The sequence below is a fragment of the Onychomys torridus genome, chromosome 16 (genome assembly GCF_903995425.1).
Source record: "Onychomys torridus chromosome 16, mOncTor1.1, whole genome shotgun sequence".
Lineage (NCBI taxonomy): Eukaryota > Metazoa > Chordata > Mammalia > Rodentia > Cricetidae > Onychomys > Onychomys torridus.
In genome coordinates, this window is record NC_050458.1 from 60355593 (window position 1) to 60369220 (window position 13628).

The 13628-nt window shown below is 43.5% G+C and overlaps 1 protein-coding gene across 2 annotated transcripts in view; it reads right to left on the bottom strand.

Moving 5' to 3' along the window:
- Positions 1-499: 499 nt before the first annotated feature.
- Dbx2 (developing brain homeobox 2) overlaps positions 500-13628 on the bottom strand; it is a 33051-nt gene continuing 19922 nt past the window's right edge. For both annotated transcript variants that reach the window (XM_036208563.1, XM_036208562.1), the window contains 2 exons: positions 10982-11169; positions 500-3789 (listed from right to left, as the gene is read on the bottom strand). In XM_036208563.1, coding sequence (XP_036064456.1) covers positions 3463-3789; positions 10982-11169 — 515 coding nt within the window. In that variant the 3' untranslated portion in view covers positions 500-3462. The remainder of the gene's footprint in view (positions 3790-10981; positions 11170-13628) is intronic.

Below are 13628 nucleotides of genomic sequence, written 5' to 3' on the forward strand. Positions count from 1 at the left end.
GGCGGATTTCAAGTGCCCGGAGATACAGTCCAGCAAACTTTAGAACATGTGGAATAAGCTTCATTGTGTCAAAGGCCACAAGATCTTCTCAGAATCGCTGGCCTTGGGGATGGCTGGGTCTTGCTGAACACGAGGACGGATGTGGTTTAGAAATGGAAATATCGAAAAGGCACCTTATGGTATAGAATATTTATAATTTTACATTTAAGTTAAGAACATGTATTGATTTGGGGGAGTCAAATGGGAGTCTGGATGCTGGAGGTGGGGATCTGGATGGTAGAGGAGTCTGGGAGTTACAGTGTGATCATGTGGATGGGTTTTAAATCCTGAGAATCACTTGACGAAATAGTTGGCTTTCTTGTTTATTATTAAAAAGTCAGAGTTGTCTTTTAAATATTAGTGATAATCATCTTCATTGTCTCCAAAGCCTATGATCATCTCTAACCTGTTTATATATTTCTAATCCCTAAATATTAAAAAATACACTCATTTAATCTACTTACAAACCAATTAAAAATGCCTTTTGAGGTGTTTGTTTGTTTTTCAATATTTCATTCTCCAGGATTCTATGTTCCTTTTATTAATTACAATCAGTATTTCTCTGGAAAGTGGACAAGAAGTATACTAATATGTTATCACTTCCAGAAAAGAATCTGCAACTATTCAATAGAAAATGCTCACACAATGCCAGGATAAGGGTGGGGTCAGCAGAGAATAAGAAGGGAGACCTCTCTAGCAAGGGCCCAGCCATTCACTCCAATCCAGACAAGATAATGCAAAGAAAAGGCAGAAAGGCATGTGTACCATGGCTATACTATGTGTAAGGAAATGTGTGTATACCATGGCTATGGTGTGCGTGTGAGAGCACATGTATGTGTAGTATGTGAGGGCACACATGTGCACTCTGGAAGATACTCTGTGTAAAGGCACATATAACTGGAAGATTTCTCCTTCAGTCCCACCCAGCCCCATGGTCCCAGCAGGCATTACATATGTGTAGCACAGCTATGCTTGCATGTGAGGGTACATGTGTGTACTATGCCTATGCTTGTGTGTGAGGGCACACAGTGTGTTTATGGCTATGCTTATGTGAGGGTACATGTGTGTGTACTATCACTATGCCCCAGGAAACTGTCTTCTAAAGTGTGTCTTTCCTAAGCCTAGACACATTCCATGGTGGAAGACAATTGAAATTCTGGCCTGCATATTTGAGCACCCAGCCATTCTTCTATGGAGAAGTTCTACTGAGTCTCAGAGCTCCTTGGGGGAAAGTCGTTCAAGCCATAATTCACCCATTTCTACAACCTAGACAATCAAAAGCCCTTGACGAGTCTCTCTCATTCAAGTTTCAGGTTATTCTCAAGACACAATGGCCATATTTCATCAGTGAATGGTAAAAACAAGGACATGCCCATCATGCACTGAGGTGACTTCTCTAAACTAGAATCCACAGGGGCCTCAGAATTGAAGACTGGCAATTCTTTACCTAAACTTCAAAATCTAATAGAAAGGAGAATATTGATGAGAATACTGTTTCCCCAAGTCAGAGGCTGCAAAATACAATGTACTCCTGACTTCCTTCGGCAAATCTTACCACAGTGTCCCTCAGGCTTCTCTCACAGGGCTTCCTGTAGCTGTGTGAATACACATATATGGCATCCTGTAGCCATGGGAATACATGCACGGTGCTGCATGCCCCACAGGGTTGGTAAGACCTTATGGCATGAACTTGATTGCCCAGGCATAGACCCCTTACTTTACTAATGCCGTGACTGGGTGATCACCTCTGCACGCAGTGAGTGCCTCAGCTGCCTGGGTGGAGAAACAGGAACCCTAATCAGTAAGACTGTTGACATCACAGGGCTATGACCACTAGGACTAAATGAGCTGACAGACCCTAGATGCTCAGCACAGTGTCGGGCAGGACAGAACAGCCTACAGATGCAATAAGGTCAGGACTCAAGAAAGTACCCTGTGTTTTCACTTTGCAAACAGGTTGTCAAACGGAGTCATCAGATCCCTGGCTCCAATTTCCCACAAGGAAGCTCAAAGACAACCTTCTAACATGAACATTTGGGAACAGAAAGGTGGCAAAGGCACCAGCTAATGCACCAAAGCAAGCTCCTTTCTTTAAAACAGAATTCCCTGGTGGTGATCACAACTGTTACTTTCTCAAATACTCTCCCTTTGGCATACTAAACCCTTGGAGCCCAGAGCTGAGAAGGTAAGCCCCGTCACTTCCTCACTTGCTTACGAACAAAATGTCCCATAAAAGACTCCTAGTTGCATTGTTTGTCCAAAGATTCATTCAAAACCACACTGGTTTTTGTTTTGTTTTGTTTTGTTTTGCTTCATCTCCTGCAAAGTAAAATTTTTTTTTCGTGAACTTAGAATTAATATATTTGGATAACTAAGAAAATCATTACGAGAAATATGATTTTATACAAAGACTATTTCAGAGTAATCATAAAACATCTGGGTGGTGTCTGTTAACATATGTAGTATGAGCCAACTAGGCTCCGACTGTCTGCGGTGTGGGATCAGCACTGACCACAAAGCCCATCAGTACTGTGATTTTTCATCCTGTTAGGGACAGTTTAAGAACGGTGACACAGGCTTAGCTTTGGGGGCACTGATTACAAACTAGCTGGCAGAGATAATCAAAAAGTTACCGAATGCTGCCTGATCCCCTGTCTGACAAACCTTCCACTCGGGTGTTTATTTTAGTCAGAAAACCCTGGTCTAGGACAACCCCTACAGAGAAGAGATCAAAAAGCCATTTCACAGATAAATGTGGACCTTCCTCACTGATAGCCTCATCTATCTCCGACCTGGAAATGAGCAATACTGGTAACTACATTCAAAAACTGTAGATTCCCGGTGAGTTTATCCTCTCTATTGTCAGTATGTGTCTCTAACTGTGGCTCATTTGATTACGACTGCGGAGCTTGCTAAAATTCACTTACACCTGGATACCAAAGAAGCCAGAAAAAGAGGAGAATTTTTGCAAACATAATTCATTGTATGGCATTGAAGCCAAAGTTTTACATTATTTGAAAAATGAATATTTGCTCATTTTATTCCTTCATATAAAAAAAGAAATTTGCGCCATGTAAAACTTGGAGAGAACTGGTTTCTGCTAATGCATTTAATGAGCATTTACATACATATACACAGGCACCCGCATATATACACACACGTATTCAGAAGAGGCCGTGGGCCGACACTGGCTCTTATCTTTCAGTCCTATCCTACCTCCTGAGAGGTTCTACTCCATTTAGACACCTAGCCTCCGTCTAGGGCTAAGTAAGAAACAGCAGGCTGGCTCTCCTAAGGCATCAGCTCAGGTATCGTGCCAAGGTGTTAGTGTAAGGCAGGGTTGAGACACAGGAAAACTAACTGGCTTTAATCCCAATGTTACAGGCTAAGGGTTCTCTTAGATGAGCATGGCGCATGCTCCCTTCAGATGGCACCAGTGAGTCCATCCTTGTCCCCAGAGTCCTTCTCAGGACCCAAGTACAAGGCACCTCGGAGTGAATTTGCTTCTGGTACCCCAGCATTCTCCTGGGTCAGTCTTTCTGCAGGTTCTGGAGAATTCTCCCTCCAGCTGGGGCTTGAGTGTGACTGGGAGACTTCCCACAGGGCAGGGCATGGAGGAGGGAAACCCACAGCCGGCTGTGCGAGCCTGTCTTCTTGAAGGCTCACTTCTTGGAGGCACCCATGGGAGAGTACTTCTTTTTCTTTGGAATTCCGCCACTTCATCCTTCTGTTCTGAAACCAGATCTTCACCTATTGATAAAATAACCAGAAAAAAACAAACAAACAAACAAACAAAAAAAAAAACCACTTATTCCAAGTACAGAGCTTTAATGTTTTACTTATTTCTTTTACTCAGGCCTCATACGTGTGAGGCGACCACATAGTCAGCCCCTTCCTTCAGCGTTTTCAACTGTCAACCACTGCTTCTACCACACCCTCTGCAGAATTCCTTACTGAAAAATCCCTGTGGCTTTTCCTGTGGGTTCCTTGAAAAGCACCAGAAAGATCAACATAACATCCCATGTACACTTCCAAACAGAGCGGGCGTGGAATGATGACCACATGCTGTACTTTTGGTGGATTTTGAAATTTAATTTTTGTTTTAAATATTTTAAAACATTATTTAATCTATGCTAATACATATATGCAAGAAAAAGTGACTAGTATAGGCCCTGTGTGTCTTGATTTGGGGGTATTAGGTTTGGTTGGTTGGTTGACATGGAGGGTGTGTGTGGTATGTTTTCACATGTGTATGTATACACTATTGTGTGTGTGCTCATGAGTGTGTGTGTGTATGATGTTTGCATACATACATGTATTATGTGTATTACAGGGTGCTTGTATGTGTGTGTGGTGTGTGTGTGGTGTTTTCTTGTGCACATGCGCGCACGTGTGTGTGTGTGTGTGTGTGTGTACGTGTGTGTGTGTGTGTGTGTATGTGTGTGTGTGTGTGTGTAATTTTATGGGTTTTGATGAGGTATACATTTCATGTCTAAGGATACTGAGGTTTGGGGGGATTAACCAACTCAAGAGCATGCAGCAGAGCAAAGGGAAGGCTTCAGCCCCTGGTATCAGGCTGTGTTGACATGCAGACCTCACCACAAGCTTTTAACATTAAATTAACAATACATTTTGTAATGCTTTGATAAATGTGGGCTTTATACAGCTTCCAAGTTTTGATTACTCCCAGGGTTTATCAAACTATGATAATTAGTTCCAATAAATGACAAATGATTGTAATTAACCCAGAAGGTGGTTTGATCTGAATCATAACTTCCCCCACCCCACTGCAACTTGACTCTGTGATTAACCACCCTATCCATTGTACACTTGGCCATCCTTGACCAGAAGAGTTTCCAACTACTTCCCCAGCATTTCAAAAGCAGAAAAAGTCATTGCCGAGACACTACATTCTTGCACTCACAATATACATTTTCATTTTGAAACAACAAAACCCTAGTTAAACTCAGTGAGTCTGGAAAAATGGATGCTTGAAGGGCAATTCTAGGATAAAGGGTATAATGGGAAGAGACAGACTAGAAAAGGATGGGGGTGACAGGTATCAGAGCACGCTATATACATATGTGGAACTATCAGCAAATAAATTCAATCATCATGTGTAAAATACTTCCATTAGAAAAAGCATTTACCCAAGAAAATAATTATTAAAACATACCAACCAAGAGGGCTGGGGATGCATCTCAGTGAACAGAGCACTTCCCTAGCAGGTGTAAGGCCTGAATCAAACCCCAGAACCCCAAAACAAACATGGTGTCACATGCCTACAACCCCAGCACTCAGGAGGTAGACACAGAAATAGCTGGAGTTCAAGGTCATCCTTGGCTGGTTAGGAAGTTTGAGGCTAGCCTGAAGCTGCATTAGATCCTAGTTTTAAAAATCACACACACACACACACACACACACACACACACACACACACACACACACACACACACACAATTGGAGATGGTCCTTCTACACCGACTAAACAGTCTCTTCAACTTTTCCCTCTAAATGACTGCACAGGACATGGACTCCAGGAAACCGAGTGTCAATAACCGCTGAGTCAGTTACAATGTAGATAGACCAGCTTTTGCTAAGAAAACAGCTCTAAAGCTCACACACCAGGACACTCTGAATGCTTTTATGATTAGTGGCGGCCGTTGGCTCCTGGAAAGCCTGCCAAGTTCTTCCTGTGCGTCTTCACCCTGAGTGCGGTTCCCATAGATGTGTCTGCTTTGCTCAACACACACTTGTTTTCTTTCGTTCTTTTTTCCTTAGTGCACATGTGTGTATGTCTGTCTATCTGTGTGTATGTATGTGTCTGTGTATCTATGTCTGTGTCTGTGTGTGTATGTATGTGGATGTGTGTGTGTGCCCGCACATGTGTGTGTCTGTACATGTGTATGTATGTGTGTGTATATGTCTGTACATGTGTGTGTGTGTGTGTGTGTGTGTGTGTGATGTGCATGGAAAGAGAGAGACAGTGGGATACAGAAACAGAGCTTGACTTAAGTAATCTCTTAATAAAAAGCCATGAAATAGTTTCTTCACAATCAATGGAGAAATACATATATTTAGTGAAACACACAGAAGTCAAACCTCTCTCAATTGACACAAAAACAACTCAAAGTGGATTAAATAGCTAAACATAAAAAGAAAACTACAAAAGTTCTAGAAGAAAAGTGCATGAGATTATAATTATAGTTTTGAGGACACAAATTCTTTTTAAAGCAAATCATAAAATAACGAAGAAGACAAAGCAGAGAAGACAGCGCTGGCTACGTAAAACAGACATTTCTGTCCAAAATGAACACACTACAAAGATAGGAAAAAACCACTCAAAAGAATTCAAAGTAGGAATCTGGAAGATATTTGCATACATAGCTTCCCAGCAGTATTATCTATAATGTCCAAATATTGGAAATAATCAAGATCATCAGTAGATGAATGGTTATGCAGAATAGTATTCCATACAATGGAATATGCTTCAGCTTTGGAAAGAAAGGTAACTTTGAAACTTGTAACAATATAGATGAATCTAATCGTTAAGGAAATTAATTCAATTCATAAAATGCTATATGAGTCCACTCATACAAAATTCTTATACTCAATATGCCTCTCTATATATACTACAACAGAAAATAGAATGGTAATTGGCAGGGTCCTGGGGTGGAGGGGAGCAGGAGGTGTTGGGTATGGGGTAGTTGGCAGGGGTCTGAGGTAGGGGAATAAGGAGGTACTTGGGAGTTGATACAGAATTTCAGTGTTACTAGATGAAAAAAGCTCTGGAGATGAACTGTGGCAGCAGTTATGCAGCAGTGTAAATGCACACAGTGCCACTGAAATTAGAACTTTGAAAGGTTAAAATGGTGTTTGTTTTGCATACATATTTTACCACAGTAAAGAACACACAAGTATGGAAAGAGATGCTAAAATATCTATAACGAGAAAGTGGAGCTAACCTTAATATTCTAAATATCTTGATTAATATCCCAAATAATTGCTGCATGTCAACAAAAGTACAACCAGTGGAAAATATACAACCATAAAAAGCCAATTCATATACTGCACATTGCCAATAAATTATCAAAAGCCTCTAAAATTCTGGTAGTGAGGAAAATCCAAACTAAAAAACAATAATAAATACAACCATCCACAAGGTTCATAAGGCTTTCCAAAGTAATAAAGAATAAAGGGTTTGCAATTAAAGGACTCATATGACTGGAAATTTTATATAAATCAGTATCTAGATTGATCTAAGACCCTTTGGAAGGGCTTTTAATCTCTTAGAATTTGCAATATATACATGGACTTTTAATATATATAATTCTGCAGGGTTTCTCTGTGTAGCCTTAGCTATCCTGGAGCTCACTCTACAGACCAGGTTGGCCTTGAACTCACAGAAATTTGCCTGCCTCTCGAGTGCTGGTATTAAAGGTGTGTGCTACCTCCACCCGGCTACAAAACTTATTTTTTAAGTACACAAAGAAATGCAATGCCAAAACCCAGAGGTAACTCAAAGCTTGGAATGTCTTATACATCTACACGATGATATACAGTGAGGTTCACATGAGATAAAATGACAAAGATCTACAGGTCAGGCACAAAGGACCCATCTTGTATCACTTGAGAAAAAGAGCCAAACAGTACACATGGCCAACGGTGCTGCTCGTGACAGCCAGAGCTGGGAGGAATGCATGTGACTGTCATCAGCAGAATGGCTTGTGTTAGCATGCAGTGGTGATACCGCAAAGTAGTGCAGAAATGCTTGCCATGCTATAGAGGATCTCCCCTAAGAAAATGCTGCAGGCCTTGGTGGCAGTGGGGAGGGGCTTCAACCTGCCTAGGCTCAGTGTGCCAGGCTCTGCTGACTCCCCATGGGAGACCTTAACTTGGGGAAATGTGGGGATGTGGGGTGGCTTGGGAGGAAGGGCTGGAGGGTGGGAGGAGGGGGGATCTGTGGGTGGTATGTAGAGTGAGTAGAAAATTTCTTAATAAAGAAATATGGACAAAAGAAAAAGAAAATGCTGCAGAAGCCACAGGCAAAGAACTCGTACTAAATGGATCTGTTTACACAAGGAGCAGAAATGTGTACTACACTCATCTACCTCACTGGGGGCTGGGATGGTGTGTGGCCTTGGAGAACACAGGTTGACTAGGAGAGGCTGTCAGAGCTTCCCTGACTTGTGACAAGCCAAAAAGGACACACAGAGGCCATTGCACTGGCAGATATAGCTAGTCACACACATACACATTCCAGATGCCAACTTTTTTGCAAAGCAAGGATAATACAATGAATAGCAAACACTTCTAGGATCCTTGCAAGTATTAAAGGACATCAAATGCTGGGTCACCAGTAAGCATCAGGCAAACATGAGAGTAACTGCAATTTGTGCATATCCACCCTATCTACAAATTTATTTTGAGTCTGTTGTTTCAGTAAACTGAACCAAGGAGCATTTATAAATAGCAGTAAAAATGAAGCTGGATTGGAGAGACCTAAGATGGACTTTCATTTGTAACTTCACCCAACTTCCCTTTTCTATGCCATAGCTGATAAGCATGAAAATCAATAAAATGCTAAGTGATTTATTCAATGCTCCCCTAAATTCAACACAACAAAAAGCATCCTTTCTGAGATACCTGAACTTTTAAAAACAATATAATTAAGGGAAAGTATGTGCTTGGGCTTAAGAGCCAAATAAGAAAATGATTGTTTTCCTTGGTGTGGAGAGACTGTAGCCTTCCCTACAGCGTATAAATGACTGTGGGATTTGATATCAAGTGTCTCTGTAGAGTGCTGCACAGTCAGAGACGCTCCCACTCAGCACACAGCAAGGTAGAATGCAGACCGTTCCATCTCTCAGCATCAGCTTCAAGCTGACAGACAACCCTGGGCTCCTTGAAATCCTGACCTGCGAATTTTCTCTGCTCTGTCCATGGGTCTTCTCATCCCTGCCTGTGGCACTCCAGCCAAGCCCAAGGAGGCCTCTGCCACCCACTCTCTTGCCCATGAGGCAGGTCTGGCACCTGACTTCCTGGGGTTGTGGACTTTGACAAGGCTGCTGTCTCTGGACAGCATGGGAGGCACAGAAGGCTGCAGCTCTATAAACAGCTTTGCCAACTACTGACCCACCTCCCCTTCTGGTCTCACACGTCAAGGCAATGTTGCTATCTAACCTCCATAGGGTAAGTGACTTCCGGGGATGCCAAGAGTGTGACCGTCTGACTGACCACCAAGCACAGGGTCACAAACAAAGTAGGCCCTAGAGATACAGCTACTGATCCATTCCCATGCAAAACAGCTCCAACACTCACTAAATTCAGACCAAGCCATCAATTAAGGTTATGGACTAATAGCCCTCTACCACACAATATACTGCTTCCAACTAGAAAGTATTGGGGAATGGCATAGTGGCTTGTGGAACACACCATTTCCTCAGCGAAAGAGATCAGGGGTAATAGGAATTTCACACACCAGGACATGTTTGGCATAGTGTCTTTTCCCTTCAGCTCCTTCACACCAATTCAAAATATCCTGGTTGGCTGTGGGTCTATTTGGGAAGTGGAGCACCTGTTGCATTTCAACGACCACCAGACCACCATCCCCTTCAGCTAGATGCCTTTGTATTGGCTGGTTTTTATGTCAACTTGGCACAAGCTACAGCCCTTTGAGAGGAAGGAACCTCAGTTAAGGAAATGCCTCTGTAAGATCAAGCTGTAGGCAAGCCTGTAGGGTATTTTCTTAGCTAGCAATTGATGTTGGAGCACCCAGCTCATTGTGGATGGGGCCACCCCTGAGCTGGTGGTTCTCCTCCATTTTGTAAGAAAGCAGGCTGAGCAAGCCATGTGGAGCAGGCTAGTAAGCAGCACCCCTCCATGGCCTCTGCATCAGCTCCTGCCTCCAGGTTCTGGCTGTATTTGAGTTCCTGTCCTGATATCCTTCAATGGTGAACAGTGATATGGAGGTGTAAGTCAAATAAACCCTTTCCTCCCCAAGTTGCTGGTTCATCACAGCCATGTAACCCTAAGACATCTTTATATGGCGGACAACCTGCACAGTTGCAGATGGTGACTTAAGGTTAAGGAAACCACAGATTCCACATTAGAGGCTGCCTGGGGTGGAAACCTAGATCTCAAACAGCTCTGCCACATGGCACTGGACCTACATTTCAGTCTTCTGCATTTCTTCATCCAGAAGATGTATGGGATTGCAGGGAAGTGGGGGGCGCTTATACAGAAGATGACAGAAAAACGCTAGTGTTCTATGAGCTAACTGGCCATCTTGGGAGAATTCTTCACTCCCAAAATTTGCATTCACAACTGTGTGGAACATTAGTCAACAAGGAAGATGCAGATGCTGCAGATGTGAGATGTGTAGAATAATGACACCCATCCAGGGGGGCCCAGGAGCCTCACATTTGCTCTCTGATTTGGGATTGAAAGAGAAAAGGAAGACAGGAAAATTGGTTAGTGCTTTTGAAGAGAATTATTTAGTCTGCTTCTTTGGATATAAAGATCATAGAGTTGGGGATTTAGCTCAGTGGTAGAGTGCTTGCCTAGCAAGCGCAAGGCCCTGGGGTTGATCCTCAGCTAAAAAAAAAAAGAAAGAAAAGGAAAAGAAAAAGAAAAAAAAAAGATCACACACACACACACACACACACACACACACACACACACACACAACACACACCTTGGTACTGCCCTTCATTTCAGAAAAATGCATGTTGTAGTTCAGCCTTGCCATCTCAGTGTGTGGATCTTTCTCCACACAGGACTTGTCCCATGTAGCTCTATCTACTGAAAATTCAGACCAAACGCTTCAGAACACTTCAGGGCACAGTACCACATCTGGCAGAAGACGTTCTTGCCAAAAGACCCAACTCCATCACACTCCCGCTGAAACTAGGAATTGGGGCATCTCCCTCCTCATTGGTACCTGTGACTCCTTCAGTCCCAAGCTGACAGCAAGTTTCCTTCGGTCTGTTTTGCTGATGTACTTCTGCTTCTGAAACATTTTCTCCAGAGCCTTTCTCTGGTCCTCTGAGAACACAGCTCTTCTTAAAATCCCTCTTCGAGCTTTGGAATTTGAGTCCTGAGTCAGCAGAGGCAGCCCGTGTTCTTCTCCTGGCAAAGAGGGAAAATGCAAAAGGGCATCAGGGTTAGAGAAAAGAAGCCCCTCTGCCTATCAGAGCGGTAGTACCTTCTAGTGAGCACAGTGGCTGCCTGTTTCCTCTCTACAGCAAGAGCTATGCTGCTTAAGCTCTCCAGGGCCCAGACTTCTCTGAGGACCCGATAAATGCTGATCATGAAATATGCTCTAAGGAGTCAATCAAATAACAACAACAACAAAAAAAACAGCTCAATGCCCCACCCTACCAAGAGTCCCATGAATCTGTTTCCCCCTTGGTAGCTCACTTGGTCCTTACATGGATCCTGTAAATGCCATACCAATCACTCCCTAGATAAAGTGCTCGGAGTGATGCAGGTCCAATTCTATGCAAAGGACACAAAGCTCTGATGCCACCCAGACATTCTTGGTTCAGCCTGGCTCTTTCCTCTGTGTCTTGGCACCCTTGATTTATGACTGTATCCAATCTAACAGTGCAGCCAAATGTCCTCAACATCAGGAGAAAAAGGCAACTACCTCAAAAAATGAATAAACTACCCAACAGATAAAATCTTGAGGACCCATTAATGATGAAGACGAAGGACAGACCAAGAAAGAACTACACAGTGTTTTAAAGCATGGCAGCAAGATATGTACTATGCTTACAACCAGGTAAGAGTGCCAAGGAGAAAAGGTGGAAAGGACCAAAGGGAACACTACTGTGAGTCATTGCAGAAATATGGACATAGAATTCATGCTCACCATCTACAGTTTACGGTTGTATCTATTACCCAGTGGGGAACAACTTGGCAGAGGTGCTGTGGAGGCGCTGAGAGAGGTATGTCCTTAAGGTACTCACAGTTGATGAGTAGAGGCTCAAGGGCTCTGACAGCAAGATGACACCTGAGCATCACAGACAGCACAGAGCAACAAAGCAATAGCCAGGGCAGGAGAGACCACTGACAACACACAAACAGCCAATAAGCAAGAAAGACCAACTAGCCAATCAGCAATAGCCAGGGCAGGAGAGACCATAGGCAACACACAAACAGCCAACAAGCAGGAAAGACCAACTAGCCAATCAGCAATAGCCAGGGCAGGAGAGACCATAGGCAACACACAAACAGCCAACAAGCAGGAAAGACCAACTAGCCAATCAGCAATAGCCAGGGCAGGAGAGACCATAGGCAACATACAAACAGCCAACAAGCAGGAAAGACCAATCAGCCAATCAGCAATAACCAGGGCAGGAGAGACCATAGGCAACATACAAACAGCCAACAAGCAGGAGAGACCAATTAGCAATGTAGGAATGAAACACATTCAAATCGGGCCCTACAACTTTCAAGAGAAGCTCTTATAGTTTCAAAAGAAGTCCCTAGCAAATTATTTTTAGGGAAAAAAAAAGAGCAAAGATTCCTACAGATGATCTAAAGGTGCAGCTCCAACATTTTGGGGGGCTGGGGTCATGGACTAAAATCAGACCTCACCCTCCAAAGAACAGACATACTGGACCCATAGCTAAGTTCAGGTAATAACTGAGAAAGCCCAGTTTCTCAGGTTTGGTACACTAAAATGAACAGTATCAACCAATGAATGAGCAAAAGCTACGACAAACACAAAGACCATGATATCCTTCCTGGGTGTCCCCCTTCCCCACCCTCACTCCCCATGCCGCATCTCACCCCGTGTGTCATTTACCTCAGCAACGCAACACAACCCTTTTCCATTAACGATGCACCAGGAGTCCATGTGAGGTTTAGCCTCTCTGGCTTCCTGACCTCACCCTGGGCAGTTGCCCTGTGACTATTGTTACAGGAGGCCCTAAATAGGCCTCACCAGGGGGACATGCTCCCCCATGGCCCCTGACCACCAATATACATGAAGCTTACAAGTTGGTAAAAATACAGAGGCATAAGGACAGAGTGGCAAATGTAAGGCCTAAGGTAGGCCATTATAGAAGTATGGACAAGTAATCCATTTTCCAGTAGAAAAAGCAACCACTGTAGCAACCTTTTGTGGGGGGCAGAGGGGTGTTGCAGAGTTTCTGTTATCTCTCCTGTAGTCCCTAACCCTGCCATGTTTCATTCCAGACTCTGTTCCCAATGTGGGCTACCCAAGGGGTCATACAGCCCAACCCACTTCTAAGAAATCCTGATTGTTTCCACATTAAAAACCAATCTATAGACTGCTAACTTCATCCCACCCCCATGGCTTCATAAGGAAGGCAGAGACACCAGGACAGAGACCAACATTGAATCTAGGCAGCTTCAAATTTTCAGGAAGGTTCTTTCAGGGTAACTCGAGCTGGAGGCCACCAACAGCCCTTCGAGAAGGAAAACTCTTCCATCCTCCTAATGAACTCAGTCACTTCTCAGAGCTGGAGGAGGCAGACTCACTTGTACCACACAGGCCTCTCCGACAGGCCAGCTAAAGTGCCACTAGCCTCCTTTTGCTGGTTCCTCAAATTTCTCTG